This window comes from Theobroma cacao, chromosome 6, assembly GCF_053813885.1.
Source record: "Theobroma cacao isolate CCN51 chromosome 6, ASM5381388v1, whole genome shotgun sequence".
NCBI lineage: Eukaryota > Viridiplantae > Streptophyta > Magnoliopsida > Malvales > Malvaceae > Theobroma > Theobroma cacao.
The window spans coordinates 24022110-24038679 of NC_142644.1; the positions used below are offsets into that span (position 1 = coordinate 24022110).

A 16570-nucleotide genomic window follows, 5' to 3' on the forward strand; every position below is an offset into this window, starting at 1 on the left:
ACTAATCAATAAACCAAATGCTCGGGTGCAACTCCACTTAATTATCAATTATCATTCATTTTTTCTTCACTATATATGTAATGTTATATATGTCTATTAATTTATTTCATCTTTATATATACATGTTTTTCATGCTAGATGATACAAATAGTTAAATAAAATGAGATATGGTTATCTATGAATTATCTCATGATTTTAAGATTTATCAAACTCAAACATACAAATCAAAAGTAGACGTAAATTTAACATACATGTATGAAGAGAGTCTATTTAATTTTGATATAAATATATTTTTAAAGTCTCATGTTTTCTAATTGTCATTTCTATTGAATGCTTTGAACAGTTATTTTCATTAAATTAAACGGTAATATAGAATTAAAGAGAAGCATGTAGTATTTATTTTTGGGCATAATGTCAATGCCTAAAGTCAACTTTTGTTTTGGTAAGCAAAGTCAATAACTTCTACCACATTTTGTGATTTATATATAAATGCTGTTAAGATAAGATTGATAGGTTTTATAATTTTCATAATATTTTCCATAGCAAAACGTCGTTATCAACAATCGGTTTCTTTTTCGATCATTGCCCAATCACAATAGAGGCGAAAATTCGTAGGTAAAAATTTGTCCTACATTCATCCTCACACTTCATGTTGTCATCAATTTACGTTATAACATATTTTCTTTTTTATTATTATATATATGTAGATGCAATTAAATATTTTGTCTTGTTCATTTTTTTTTCCAAAAGTAAAATAAAAAAAAAAGAAAAAAGGAAGCTAAGTTCATGTACTTGAATATGAAAATTGTATTTTTTAAGATTAAACAATAAATAAGATTTTGACATTCATGACTAACAAAAAAAAAAACAAATTTACATGTACATTTAATCATCTATATCAAATTTTTAGGTGCTATGTAAATTAATTTATACATGACATTTTTATAAATGAAATTGTTTTCCCCCCAAAGTATTTCAAAATAAATTTATAGTCTATTGATACTTAAAAATTCAATTAACAAGTAAAAAGCAAGTATAAACTAAAATAAATTCAATTAAACATGTTTCATTTAAAAATTGCAAAATTGATAGTCAGCTAATTAATAAACTAGTTATTAATAAATTAGACAAAACTAGTTCTTCAATATCACGCCATGGGCATGGCTTAGTTAATAATAAATATGTGTATGTGGCAATCTGCTTCTAATAAACAATTATTTTATAATAATATTATTGATGAGATTACCTAACCCTTTCAACACAACCAAAGGCTGTTGAAAATTTTCTAAATTTTGATTTCAAGTGATGGGCAAGAGTCGTCTACTGTTAGATGAACAAAATCCAAATTTTCAAGTGATTTCAGGTCTCTTCAAAATTTAAAATATGCAAATTCTCAGGTCATGAGGAAAATAAAATTCTCAACCCTTCCAGCTAAATCCAAATGGGTCTTACTCAGTTTCTTGTTAATATATTGCAAATGGAAAATAAAATTATGTCCCAAAAAAGAAAGAAAACAAAAAATTGGGCTGCCTGTATTTGCTATTTTAAAGTAGCTTGACTTAATCTACTTGCAGGCCTCGAGGGCATTGCTCGTTCAACAAATTTAAGGCTTTGAGTTTCGAGTGGTAGAGCACTTTAAAATTAAGGGTTTTACAAAAGAAAAAACACAAGAATTAAATATTTTTGATGAGAATAAATAATCTGCTTGACAACAAAAATGTCAAAAGGTTTTTATTTTAACATATAAACTTGACTTGCTCCACTATAAATTATTTTCCTTGCGAAAACATCTCCAATTCAACATTCTTCTCCAATTTGCTCTACTGCTGCTCTAAAACTGCACTGCTTTCTCCTGTAAACATTTTCAACCCATGCTTTAGAACAACTTCTTCCAAACTAGTTATACCAAGTAACTTATCAAACAAGGTACCCAACTTTTTCTCAAAATCAAAAACTTTTTAACTATGTGAATTGGAAAAAAGTTGGGTTGGGTCATTTTTTTTTGACGAAACACTGTAACATAGCTTCCAATAAGAAATGCCAAAAGCAGGTGATAATGGGAGGAACAAATGCTACGAGATGTTCATACAATCATAGGGGTGATAACCTGTATGATGAGAATGGGAGGTGTGGCGTTGGTTTCTTAGCAGAAATTATGAGGAAGTATTTGGAATTGTTTGTAATAGAATGAGGGGGTAATCCACGGATCTCTGTTTCACTTGATTGGGGAGAGGCGTTGAGTTTATCAATAATTGCTTGTGCTGATTGTTGATCATGCATGTAAATGCCATCAACGTATCTTGTTTTGATTTAATATAATAATTAATAATATGATGACTTAATTAACAATATATGTATGTGTGTATATATATATTAAGAATCTAAAATTCTTTTGGCGATACAATGGACTCGAATTAGGCTTCCAACTGATAACATTTGATGAGTTTTAAAGAACGAAACAGAGAATGTGAAAGACACAAGCATATCATATTCATATGCTTTGACAAAAATTGCAGAGAGATAGATAGAAACGGAATAGGTAGAGCAGAACCTAACCACTTAGAGGGTGGCTAGTCACCAACGGAGAACAATTTATTGTTTTACCTACCAAAGGGAATATGGCATCTCCACATTTTTATATACAAAAACCTAAAACTGAAGAGAACAAAATAGGAGAGTGAAAACCAAATTTAAATAAAAATTAATATATTATTTGTCTAATAGGTTCCTCCACGGTAAACATATGGTTAAAATCCGATTTGCTTTTCAGCATGCCCTCTTCAATGTATCTAATGTGTTATGGTGAAATTTACACGGTGTAAGTTATCAAAGGTTGGTTTATCCTCACAGCCAGCAGGCACCATGTCTAAATGAACTTTAAAAAATCCACCATTCCAATTGAAGAGCAATATTTCCATGTTGTCAGACGAATCCCCCAAGGGTATTGAAACTTTCTCCATTGGACAACTACTATATAGGTTCATCTGCAATCTGCTGGTGCACAGGTTGATGTAAATGCACAAGAACTTGCAGCCCGGAGAACAGTGATAAGATGTGTTCAAGAGTATGGGCTAGAAGCTGACTACCCACTTGACCCACTCCAGGAAAGGTTTGCTCAACTGGAAAAATAAAAATCAGATAATAGGAAGAGAGCAGGAGATTCTGGTAAACATCAGCAGCCAAAGAAGTCAAGACCCAACGTGAGATTTCGAGGATTTCGTGGACCTCCTTGCAGGCAGGCTGCACCTGTTTACAACAATAGGTCTGCATATGCAGGAATGCCCGAAAGATATCCTCATGCTGGTCCTAAACTCTACAATTATCAAATCCCAAACCAACCTGCTTATCCTCCACAAGCCAATGATCAAAGATTATACTACTATTCTCAAGATGACAGAGGTCCAGCTCCCTCATGTAATGCAGCTACATCTAACTATGGAAGCTATGGTGGTAGTGGACAGCCATATATGTAGTTCTTGATAGAGAAGTTTACATAGATGCAAAAGATTAGTTGATCAGATTCTTTGCCCCTCTTTGGTACTAATGTAGCCCCCTTTTTTTGAGGCTTCTATTATCAAATGCCTTAAAAACCATGTAGTGTTATAGATTGAGCTTGCTATGTAATTTTCCATCGACCAACAACTTACTAGATATGCTAATGTAGGACATTGTACTTTACTTTTCAAAAAAAAAAACCATTAGCCGCCTCTTAGAGCAGAAATCAAAAAGTTCACAAGTATCTGATGTGTCGCAGAAACTAAGCAGAAGAAAAAAGAAAATGCCTACCATCATTGCCATCTTCTTGGTTATAATCATCTTCATCATCATCAAAATGTTCATTCTGCAAGATTGTAAACATTATTGGCAACATTGCTTTTAAAAATTCCAAACCAACATACAACTATTGTTTTTGTTTCTCTATGAGAAGCGTCAGCTTGAATTCCAATAAAAAAAGCTATTCTTTTCATTTAAAGTTTAATGGATCCTTTCAAACTTTCTCCAACCAGGATATTGCCTTTCACATAAAACTAAAAGGGAATAACAAATGCTGATATCATGTGAATTAGCATCGAAAACTTCATGCTGAACTCATTATAATCTCCATCATCACTGTATGATTCATCAGACAGTTCTCCTGGTTCTTCCTCTCTATTGTCTTCTTCTCCATCACCTTTCTTTTCCTTTCCTTCTTTGTCTTGATCCTATCAAGTAGGAAGATGAAACAATTACCATTAGGAATCTATTGAGACAAACAAGCATCCATAATGAGAAAGATTTGACAAAACACAAAAGAACATTTTAAACTAAACTTTTTATTAGCAAAAAAGGTCAAGAGAAAAAGAAAGTAGAGAACGAAATGATCCAAGTTCCAACAGGTTCAGAAGCCGTTCGACCGAAGTCCAAAATATATGCGCACATGAGACGACATGCTTGGACAATTTACCTCAAAACCCTTTTCAAATTTCTCGAACATATCTAATTTCTCCAAGCCTGTGCACAAATAAGAAAAATGTAAATTAGTTAAAGGAAAAATGTATATCAGTTTAACTAAAGGATCATTTCGTAAGGCACCTTTGGTTTTACAAAGAACAAAGAGAAAACATCTAATTCTAGACAAATAAGTTATTTCCTTCTTGTAGCAAAGACTCCGAAGACCAGCCATTAAGACTGGTGCATTCACCAAGAAATTAAAGGCATCAGAACTACATCAATCTGAATGCTGCCAGAAAGAAATTGAAACAAGAATTTACTCAAAAAAGCTAGTCAGTCTGATAACCTTAGGGGAAACCAGAATATGTTAAGATGTAGCTACTCTTCTTATGCCGTTGAATAGAAAATCACTTGACAATGATGGTTAGCACAAAGGTTAGGTTGCTCCATTCTGACTTGGAGGTTATGGGTTCAAGTTGAAGATAAAAAAAATATATACTCCTGTTTGCACATTGAAAAAACGAAAACAAATGGGATAGAACGTATCATTCAAAATCATTTATTTTTCCTACTTGAAACTATCATTTGCTCACAATGGTCCACCTACTCTAGGGTCATTGCAAAGAAAATATTATATTCTGAAATAAATTACAAGAATGTAGTTAAAAATGGTTGCCTAGCCCATTAAACAGCTCTATAATGGTGTGGTGGCTGCTAGCTTAGTGACTATAGAATCACATTTAAGATTAGTAATGCTCTGTGTATCATATAAACATGAAAAAGGCTGAAATTGAAATGTGCAACTTCAAAAAATAATGTCCATTAAAGGAATCCATTTGCTGTCTATTACTCCATGCAATAAATATATAATATAAAATACCCAAAAACAAGTAAGCAATAGACATGATATCTTGTCAAACCTGAGTCTTGATTCCATTGCATCTTTTTGGAGCTTCGCTGACCTCTCCTTAAATCTGAGATTCACTATTCAATTAGACTGAACCAGCAAAGAAAGCGAAAGGTAAAAGCTAAAGTATTGCACATATTGTCTTGAATACCAAGTCAATATTTGCATAAGTTGTTTCAATTGTGAACCTCCAATCAGTTCTTTAGGAAAATTATGAGATTGGAGTTCTAGAATCTGGTTAAGACTATCGTGTTTTGAGGTGCTCTTCAGCTTCCACCAGTTAGAATATCTTTCTATGTCCATGCTCTGGCTTTCTAAAATCACATTCAGGAGAAAAAATAGTTTTAATATAGTTAAATATAAGAGCTATAAAATTGAAACAATATTAATACAAGCAAGAATCCGAGAGCCAACTGATGCAGCTGGCAAAATGGGGAAAGTCAAGAACTAAAAATATCAGATTGCAAATCAAAGAAAATTGGCAACTTTGACAAATTTGGCATATGTGGCACAAAATAACATCAGATTTCAAAGTCGTCAATCAAGCATAATAATGAGGAATGCAATGGTGTGAAACTAATATTTATAATAAAGGCAAAACATGATGTTCATGTTGTTTTGGGATATAAAATGTGGAAATTCAGGGAATATCTCTAGAAACATTGGGATGTGAAAGTTTTTCTGAGGCTGCCCTCAAAATATTGAATATACATTCAATTTTCAATATTTCTGCAAGCAGTTTGAGAAACAGGACAATCACTGCACTGAAATCATTGCAGAAATAGTATAATAATGACACAGCTAGACATTTGGCATAGAATGTACAGGCAATAAGAGGTTGCAAAGTGTTTACTGTGTCCATATAGTTAAACTGCTACCCGGGTTTAATTAAGCGATATCTAAAGGAAAGTCAATGAGCACAGTTCTCCTAACTTGAACACAACTGAAAGAAGCTGCTTCTTTGTTATCTTAAGAAGCATCCTTGAACAGTAGTCCTCTCACATTTTCAAATATTCTTAATTTCCTAAGCCTGGACAAGAATATATAGGTTGAAATTTTATGATAAACTTTGTTGAGTTCTTTTGACGCAACAAGATCATTCACTTGAAGCATATTCAATGTGTTTACAACTATGAAATTTGCTACCAACTCTAACTAATCAAAAGCTAAATTCTGAAATCTAGAAAGATTTTAGAGAGTTTCAAATACTCACTCTTGGAAGCATTTTCTTCAAGATAGTAGGAGAGGCTTTCCAATAGTTTTGCAACCTTGAATTCCAAATGACTAAGGTCTTCTCTTCTGGCACACCTTTTACATCAGGTAATTCAACATCCTGCGAATCGCCCAAAGTTCATCTTCATTCATTATGTATAGTTTACAGAGAGCTCTAAGCCCATGCCCAGAAAACAACAAGTTGAGGATACTTAGAGGGAAAAGCACAACTGGCTCAGGCTTAAAATACCCAGAAAAGCCACCTCCTCCATATCCCCTTCCTCGTCCACGTCCCCTACTAAACCGTCCACCGACTACCCACCCAAAAAAATTATAATTTCAGTTCCAATTCTAATATGTTCCAACCATTCTAAGAAGATACAATGTCAAGCAACCTTGTAAAGAAAATAAAAGAATATACACGAAAGGTAAGAATGCCTGACTGACTGATCTAACGGTTAACAGTTTGGTGGAATACGACGTTGGAGTGAGGAGGCCGCTTGAATGGAGCCTGCGCCAAGTTGAAAACGCTGGATGAATAGGAATGACGGCGTACAAGAAGCCCAAGGGAAAAGAAGCGGGCTGCCACCTTTACTAGGCCTACAACTAAAATGGGCCTGAGCAAGATCCAAAAATCAAATTGAAGCTCAACCTAGAACTCTGTTGGGCGTCTGGTACGAGAGATTTTTTAACATTTTCTTGCATTGTGCGCTATAAAATTGCATTAAAGTGAAATATTACATAGAATTTTGGGACAATTGTTTTTAGTATTCAAAGATAAAAATGTTTTCAAAATAACTTTATTTTTAATTTTAACTATTTTTAATCAAGAAAAAATATTTTTGAATAAAATTATCTTTAATGAAATCTCTTTATATTCAAAAGCACGTATTGAAAAAAATATTATTACACGTTATGTTGAAAGAAAGATTGTTGCACATAATGTTTGAGGTGTTTAACTCCAAAAGTTTATATCCTAGTGAATATAAGGATAAAAATCAAGTTACATGTTTTATTTAAAAAATATTATTGTTACATGTCATATTTAAAAATATATTGTTACGCACTAAATTTAATGTGTTTAATTCTAAAAGTTTATGTTCCAATAAAAAACAAAATTAAAAATGTTGTTAGACACCATATTTAACGTGTTTAATTCTAAGATTTTATGTTTTAATGAAAAAACAAAAATAGAGACTAAGTTACACGCTATGTTGAACAAAAAATTGTTACACGTCATGTTTAAGGTGTTTTATTATAAGAGTTTATATTCTAGTGAAATACAAAGATAGAGACCAAGTTACCCGTTATATTTAAAAAATATTGTTATGACATGCCATTTAAAAAAAAAAGTTATTATACGCCTTTTTAAAAAAAAAAATTGTTATACGTCATGTTTAAGGTATTTAACTCTAAGTGTTTATGTCTTAGTGAAATATAAAGATAGAAATCAAGTTACATGTCATATTGTTACACGCAATGTTTAAGATGTTTAACTTCATGAGTTTCTGTCCTAATGAAATACAAAGATAGAGATAAAGCTACATTCTATGTTTAAACCATGACATATTCAATAGATTTACTACATGCTAAGTGCATTAGAGTTGTTACATGTAGGCATAACGTGTGACAACTTTGGACAGTATTCTAATTTATAGATTTCACTTATTTAACTTCAACCCATTAACTTTGGAATTCTATGAATGTACACCTATAAATCCAAAACATATATTGATATCATCTCTACTATTTAGTTTGTAGATCAACGACGATATAACGAGAAATAGATAGAGAGAGATGACGATGATGGTAAACTTAGAGAGAGCTAAATGGCAGGAAAGAGAAATCAAGAGTATAGTAGACGGATACGGAAGAGAGAAATCGATAATATTAGAGAGAGCTAGGTGGCGAGAGAGAAATTGGGAGCACAATAGATAGATGTTGGAGAGAGAAAGTGAGAGGAAAAATTATGATAAATAGTTTAATTTATTTAAAATGAATTTAAGGGCATTTTTGTCAAGGTATGACAAAACTTGGGTAAAAATAATTAACTTTATATAAAAAGGCTATTTTTGAAATAACCATATGAGGTTGAACATTTTTCACAATTTCTTTTAGAATTTTTATCTATTTAGTCCTCCTATCCCAAAATTGGTTAATTTAGTCTTACATTTGGAAATGTTGTGCAATTGAGTCCTTTTACTTAACTCCAATAAAATTGACTGTTAATGGTGTTGACGTGACATTGACATGTCAAATGATGCTGATGTAACACTAACGTGTTATAATTTTTTTTGGTATGTTAGTATTTTTGTGTCACATTAAAAGAATTAAATTAAACAAAATAGTACAAAAACTAAATTGAACAAAATACTGAATAAAACTCTATAGTTTAGCAACTTCATCGGTATTTTTATCCTTTTTCGTATCATGTTCCATATGGGTATGTTAGCCTACCCTATAGGCTAGAATAGTGTAAGAAGTGTATGAAATCTTGAAATAGTATAGTTGAATGTAAGTTTTGCTTATAATATGAAATATTGTAGTTAAATGCAATTTTACTTGTAATATGAAATCCGGTTATCTTTTGTTTTATTGATCTATTTATGCAATCTAAGAAGAAATATATCATGAAATGATATCATTGTATTAACTTCCCATTTACTTTGGGAACCAAGAAAATATAACAATTTGGTTAAATTTACAAACCAATTACAAAAATATCCACTTTAGTTACAAAAAAGATCACGTTTACTTACAAAAATATAAACTTTGGTTACAAAAAGAATTATAATATCCATTTAGTTTCAAAAATAATTGATGCAACAATCCAAATAATAACAACAACCAATATGGCAAATCAATCAAAATATCAACCACACAGCATCATCAGACTTTTCTAATGCTTTTTTAAGTTGAAACTGATGCACCATCTAGCAAATCAGCAGCAGCAAAGGACTTTGATTTGCTTTTTTGTTTCTATTGTGCAGTGTTATGTGGCAATAACAACAAATTCAATATCTTAAATACAAAAATAAGACAACAGCTTTATCAATACAATGCAATTAATTTTCTTCTTGTCAATAAGTTCCTAATAGATATGAATGACGTAAAATTTTAATTGTCAATTGCAATTACCAATTGATTTTTCCTGCCAATAAAGGAAGGGAACTACCAGAGGCAGAGGGAAAGGGCTAGTAAAGGTCCTGTCTTTATAAAAATTTTAAAATTTTAAAACTTTTTCTTATTTTGTTTTTAAATTTTATAGTTTTGCTCTTACTTTTTTTAAAAAAAAAAAAGTTATAATTTTGTCTCTACAAATATTGAACTTCTAGTATGATTACTTTATAGACATTGTTTTCACTCCCAAACATAAAATCTTGACTCCACTACTGAAAACTACAATTGATTTCAATTGTTCCATTCACCAAGCAAAGTGCATTATGCAATGAAAGTTCATTATTATTTCCGTAATTCATATAAAAATGTGCTCGAGCCTCGTTCTTTTAAGGCTTTTGAAAATTAGGTAACAGGCACTTTACCGGTTTCACATTTTACATGATAATAAGACCTTAACCTATTAATTTTCAACTGATGTAGTACATTGGGTCAGGCATCTTGAACGTCCTGTTGCCTACATCAGTCCCTAGGAGATCGCTCCATTGATCACCCATGTTCCCAATGATTTTATACCCACTCATCGCTAGCTTCTTTCTTTCACTTGATTTGTATACCACTGCTGATTTGCCCGAATAAGATGAACCCCTGCATCCAAAAATGTCACCAAACAAACATCAGAACAAGAAATGATGGATGACCGACCCTGTTCACTATGCATCCTATATGAGGTAGGGAAGCTTACTTACTTGAGTATGAGTTTCTCCCAAGTTTGATATCCAGCTTTTCTTAGATTATTAGCTGTTACACTTCTTTGATATTCTGGTCTTCCTGTTAAGAAAACCACCTTGGTCCCAAGAGACAATAGCTTCTTGTACAGGTTAAGAGTTTCTGGCAAAGCTGGGGCTTTGCCTTCCATTACCCATTTGTTGAATAAAGTGGGGTTATACGGCTCCACCCTGGAATTTCCATGCCATAGAAAACACGTCAAACACCAAATTTTGCTTTCAGTTGTAAATATTAATGTATCCAATCATTTAAGAGAATATACGTGTATACTCTTTCTTCTTTTTCTTTTGCACCTCCCTTATCATATCTTCTTTTTATAAATAATTAATTAATCTTTCCTTTTTGTGTGAGTGATAGAACCCATTACTTTTACTACTTAGACTCCACAAGCTTAAGCGGAGCATGTGAGACGAAAATTGAAGTCAAAAGAAAAAAAAAGTTTAAAGTCACGCATATGGCCTGAAATTCGCTTCTGCTTTGCATTGCAGAACTAAATTTAAACACAATCTATGATGCATCATAAACATTTATATAGCCTATTGCACGTTGCTAATACGAGCTACACTTTTTAAAAGATATAGTTTGTTTAAACATTGTTATGATCTTTATATCGTAAGCAATCAAGAAAGGTTACACTTTATAATCAAAAAATAGTATTTGATAAATAATAGACTTCATTTTCTGCATGATTGCGTACGTACCCGAATCCATGCTGAGCATAATAAGGCAAGTTGGAGAGGGCGGTCTCATCTATGTCGAAGACCCAAACGTCCTTGCAGTCTCTGGCCAGGCTGAGGCTTTGGGCGTAGAGAAGAGCCTGATTAGCTACCACTCTCGAGTCTTTTCTGTATTGGTGGCCTAACATGTAATGCCCCACGTACTCCTTACACTCTTCCGGAACAGTAATCCAGCCTACAACGTTATTAGTTTCGACGCCAAGTCGCCAGCTCAGGCATGATAAGCCGGGTACATGGTTACCGGCGGCGCCGGATTGTGGGCGGAGGAGGTGAATTTTGTGGGTGACAGTGTCCTGGTCTGATCCCTGTGAAATTCCTAGAGTTGTGGCAAGAAATAGAAATAAAAACAATGCCATGTTGTGTAGTTGTAGAAAAAGTATTGAAGGAGCTGAGAATTTGCTGCTTGCTGCCTCTTGGATATGCCGATTTGGCTAGTTTAAATAGGCTTAGATACTGGTTAGGTGACCTCTTTTTTAGTATTTAATTATCTGGCTGTCCTTATCCATTTTATGACAAATATTTGTAAACTTATATTTGGGCAAATTAATTGTATATATTTTGTAAAACCAAAAATAAAAACTAACAACTGAGACTATAATCTACCTTCCATTCTAAAATAAATTATACACAAGAATAAAAATCTCCTGTAAGGATCATTAAAACATCATATGGATTAACCTAATTGCATTAGTTTCCCATTATCCCACTTCAGTTTGCTTTTCATGAAAGATATATTTGAGATTGGGAGTACTTGATTTCTTTCATTTTATATCCTTCTTGTTTTTCTTCTTTCATTTTTGTTCCTGCAACTATATATCTGATGCATTAACTTTTTTTCAAATTTAATTACATATTGCTATTCGATTTAAAGGTAAGTTTTACTTACACTTCTAGTGATTTTAATTTTTGTTCATATGGAATTTTGTGATTTTATTTTCAATTAGCATAGAGTAGATATTTTTTTTTCTCAATTAGTATTTTGAAAATAATTTCTATCTCACAGGGGATTAAACTCTTAATTTTGCTCACTAAAATTTTCAAAATAATCTCTTATAGAATAGAGGATTTTTGTAGTTTTATTTGATAAAATTAACAGTCCAAACTCTTATATATAGAATAGAAGTTAGCCATAAGATGCTAACTGGAAAAAAAATATTTCCATATTGTTAATTGAAAACAAAAATTACAAAGTATCACGTGAAAGAAATTTGAAATTATAAAAGATATAAATAGTGTTTATTATAAATTTTAAGGTGTCAACTCAAATCTCTCAAGCGGCTTAACCTACATTCAAGTAGATTGAATGAATTGAATCTTGATTGTTGTAAATGCATCTAATAGATAAAAGTCAAAAGTTATGTGGAAACAACATTTCCATTAGTTTAGTGCAATAGATTAAACATTTGAGAATGATATTAGCATTATTAATATGTTCTTGTTTTCACACTTCCTTTAGACACATGATTGAGGAAAAGTTCTTTATAAATTAAAATAAATCAAGTATTTGAAATTGTTAAATTGTTGAAATAAAGTTGACATGACATATAATCCATGCCGAGCAACAACTTTAAATATGTGATTCATGTTTATTAAAGAATCTAAAGAAAAGGATATAAAGACCCTTTTGGTACATTTGGGCTTAGCTCAAGTGGTAAAGGTGGGTGGGATTTAGGTAAAAATCCTAAATTTTAAGTCATATTACTTTCTCTTGTAGAAAAAAAAAACCAAAAGAAGACCCTTAAATACATATATTGTGTAATTATCAATCTCCAAAATTTCACTGTGCTAGCAAATGTATGCATTTAACCTACCATTGCATCATGATGTGTATGTGTGTGGACAGAGTTAGAGAAAGGAGTTGATGTGGATGACTTCATAATGATTTTAAGTGAATATTTGAAGGATGGATTTACCTCAAATGGAGAAATGTGTTACAAGTGATCCATTGGATCACAATACACAAAAAAGCAAAGTCAAAGGAAGATATTTAGGGATCTTTAGCATTCTAACAGACACCATTACAAGTTTTAAGGATCCTTGTTTTCCCCTCTTTAATTTCTTCTTGCAAGAAAACCTAGACTCACTATCCAAGAAGAGGTGGGAAAAAGCGTTAGATTCACTGAACCAAACATTGCAGCTGTGTAGTTGGAAAGGAGAATTCCAGAACACAAGCCCACCTCTACTGAATAATGGACCCTTTGACTCTTTGTAGTTTGTAAGACATGCTTATCACTAATCACTTTGACAAGAGAGGCAAAAAAAAAAAAAAAAAAAGGAGAAAAACAGGGTCATCCAACAAATTGTTTTCCATCAGAACAGTGTGGTAAAGGGGGTTTATAGATGATAAAACAAAAAAAAAAAAAAGGGACAACCGACAACCTTAAAGTAATAACATTGAGAGCGACATTAATTTGGAAAGTTGTAAAAGAGGGATAGGCGCGTGAATTCATGGGAGACAAAAGCTCTTTCACCGCGATCTCTGTGTTCACTCAAGATCTCAACTATAGAAACTAACCAGAGGCAACGGTAGATGTGACCATGTCAATTGCTTCAATCCTATGCTCTTTAAGCTTTTCCTTTCGGAAACTGACCCTTACAGTTCCCCCTATGTGTTTGCTCTTTTCAGCATTGAGTAATAAAATTAATGTCTTGCTATTTAAAAAACAAATTACGATGATGCACTTTCTTAATCTTGTATAAACATATTAATTAAAAATAAAATAGTATTAGAAACATTTATTTATTAAATTTTCTTTCTTATTTTTAAAATTCCTTTTTTCTAAAAATTTGTTGTTTTGATAGTAGGATGGAAAGTATGAAACATGGATATAGGTCACCAAACTGTCTAATTACTGCTGCATGACGATCCAAATGCGGTGCACAGTGAAATGATTGAGTTTGAAGAATCGTTAAGTCACAATCAGAGGCCACAAACTATTAATCTGGTCCTAGGTCGACTGAGTGAGCTTGAGCTTGAGCTTGAGCTTGAGCTGCACTAATTTATTCAATATTTCAACCATCAGTTCTTCTCCGACCCAGTCTCACTCTCACTATGTACCACTTTTGAGTTCAACCATCTTCTTTTCCTGACCATTAATTTTGGCTTTTCTTTTTCTTTTCCTTTTTTGGTAATATTTCATTTTGAACAGAGCATATAGCATTTCCCCACCCAATGCCAATCACCCTACTTCCCATGTAGTGCATCTCTGCCTCGGCCACAGCTTGTTTGGGCTTTAAATATATTGTTTGAATGTTCTTTGGTAATTTGAGCTTAATTTAATAGTCTTTTTAACGATATTTTTCTTTTATATTTAACTGTATGTTGTACATTTGACTGCACAATATATAAAATTGAACAGTATTTTGAGTGGAAATGTTGTTAACTGACCATAAATATGCCAAAAAAAATTCTGTCTTAAAATGAAAAAAAAATAAGAAAGCACAGATACGAAGTTAACAACTCTTAAGAGAGGGCAAGCATAGGTAATATATGGTATTTGCAATATAGATACATAAATTTAAACCTATGGTTGAAGGATTGAAGCACCACACCTTGTTTTCTTTTTAATATTAAACCTTTTTGCTCATACCAATCATATAATTGTTGCAAGTTGCAAACTTTGAAGCGATGTAGAGCATTGGATTCGGCATTTTGAGTGTACGATTGCCAGCATTGTTGCCCGACAAATCGCTCAATTGATCTCCCTTGTTCTCAAGGATTCTAATATCCCGTGCTGCTACAAGCTCTGTCCTTTTCTTCTACTTGTACACGACTGCTGCAGTTTCCTTTTCAGAGGTTTGCCTGTTTCCAAAAAATCAATCATTAAGATTTTCTATACACAAATGTAACATGTACAATAATTCCATAGAGAGCAAAATGAAGTTGATTACCACTGTATGGTTTACAAATTAAATTTTTTAATGATTTTCGGTAAATTTTATATCCATTTGTGCTGATTTTAGATACTAATTCAAATGTCTAGATATACGTATATATGTATGTAGATAGAATAATAATCCTAAGTTGGTCATGCTTTGTTGGTTTTAGCCTTTAATGGCCTGCGAAAGTAGGAAGTAGATAGATAATAATATTTTTGAGCTTGAAGAAGAAAACACGTAGAACATTAATGATTTGTGGTGACCCAGGAAAAGTCCATTGTTCAGGAGAAAGATGGAAGTAAATAGAAAACAATAGCAAAATTTCATAATTAATGCTTAATTAATTACTTTAGAATGAGCTTCTCCCAGGTGTGATAAGTTAACCCCACCTTGTTCATATTTTGTTGAGTGATTTGTCTTAAGTTTTGTGCTTAATTTCTTGTCAAAATGACAATCTTGAAACCGATGGGGATGCAGTAGTTACTTATTGTATAGACATGTATTGGTGTCGCTGTCGATGCTGGTGCTATGCCCTTGCCCTGAAATATTAATCAAAATAAAAGACAATGCCCATAGTTTGCCATACAAAAAAGTATCAAAGTTGGTTCAATTCAATTATTGGGAATAGAGACAATCTCTTTTTACCCTTGGTTTTAGCTTTAGTGAACCTCGTTACATACCATTGAAGGCAGCTGAAATATCGTATTCATTTCTCATTTTGTATGCTTATAACAAAAGTGCATGCCTTTCAGAAGGAAACATGTATAATTTTCACACACTTGTGGAACCACATCCAGGTCACGTCTCGGATGTTATCTGTTTCCAAGGCCAGACGCCAGCTAAGGCAGTTGACACCTGGAATGTGGTGGTGACCGGCCAGCAGCGCCAGATTGTGGTCGTTGAAGGTGATTTTGGTGGGAAAACATAGGATGAGCATAATGAAAATGGACAGGTTAATTATCGCTAAAGTGTTACCAATGAGAAAAAAAACAGTGGGATGTTGAATTTTGGCATGCACATTGGTTTTCTACTTCAATAATGAGTACGCTCTATCCAACCAAAAATAATTGAAGCAAACTAGAGCGTTAGCGTGCAAATAATTGAGGAACTGATGTCAAACAAACATTTTAAGCAACGGAAGGACTACCTCTTGGCCATTAAACAGTTACAAGTTTGTGCTTCGTGGGCACGGCTTCTGCCTACTACTGGGACATCGGCTAGCCGATAGCAATGGTCTTTGCTTGGCCTAATTAGCTTTTAATGTTGGCTGGGACTGAAAACCAACCTTCTTCTCTTGCACATACGGTAGATGACTAGCAATGAGCAACTGCTCTGCTTGCGACAAAAACCAAAAAACACACAACTTAATGTATAGTTATAATTAGAGAGTGAGAATGAGTTATTAGAGCACCTCTTGCTAAATAAGGCTAAATTAAAACTAGTTTTACTTGGAAAATATTAGTGAGTAATAAAAGGTGGACAACGTACGCATTGGATG

The 16570-nt window shown here is 32.7% G+C and overlaps 1 protein-coding gene and 1 pseudogene across 2 annotated transcripts; both read right to left on the reverse strand.

The window, feature by feature from the left end:
• Nucleotides 1-3935: 3935 nt before the first annotated feature.
• Nucleotides 3936-7945, reverse strand: LOC18596039 (uncharacterized; annotated as a pseudogene). The gene is made up of 8 exons (XR_016027170.1): nucleotides 7941-7945; nucleotides 7007-7167; nucleotides 6768-6864; nucleotides 6552-6672; nucleotides 5527-5652; nucleotides 5352-5405; nucleotides 4445-4491; nucleotides 3936-4202 (listed from the first exon to the last, which is right to left on the reverse strand). The product of XR_016027170.1 is annotated as an uncharacterized LOC18596039 (transcript).
• A 2046-nt stretch (nucleotides 7946-9991) lies between these two features.
• On the reverse strand, nucleotides 9992-11614 carry LOC18596040 (acid phosphatase 1-like). Its single transcript, XM_007024276.3, has 3 exons — nucleotides 11158-11614; nucleotides 10417-10626; nucleotides 9992-10315 (listed from the first exon to the last, which is right to left on the reverse strand). Exons 1-3 carry the CDS (start codon nucleotides 11547-11549, stop codon nucleotides 10138-10140), a joined length of 780 nt encoding a protein of 259 aa, XP_007024338.2. The 5' UTR covers nucleotides 11550-11614; the 3' UTR covers nucleotides 9992-10137.
• Nucleotides 11615-16570: the final 4956 nt, after the last annotated feature.

Bases quoted from the DNA above. Each gene is read 5' to 3' on its own strand.
- LOC18596040 (XM_007024276.3), bottom strand. From the start codon at position 11,549: ATGGCATTGTTTTTATTTCTATTTCTTGCCACAACTCTAGGAATTTCA. The intron at 10,627-11,157 runs GTACGTACGCAA...TGGAAATTCCAG, and splicing joins TATGCTCAGCATGGATTCGG to GGTGGAGCCGTATAACCCCA. The intron at 10,316-10,416 runs GTAAGTAAGCTT...TTTTGGATGCAG, and splicing joins TGGGAGAAACTCATACTCAA to GGGTTCATCTTATTCGGGCA.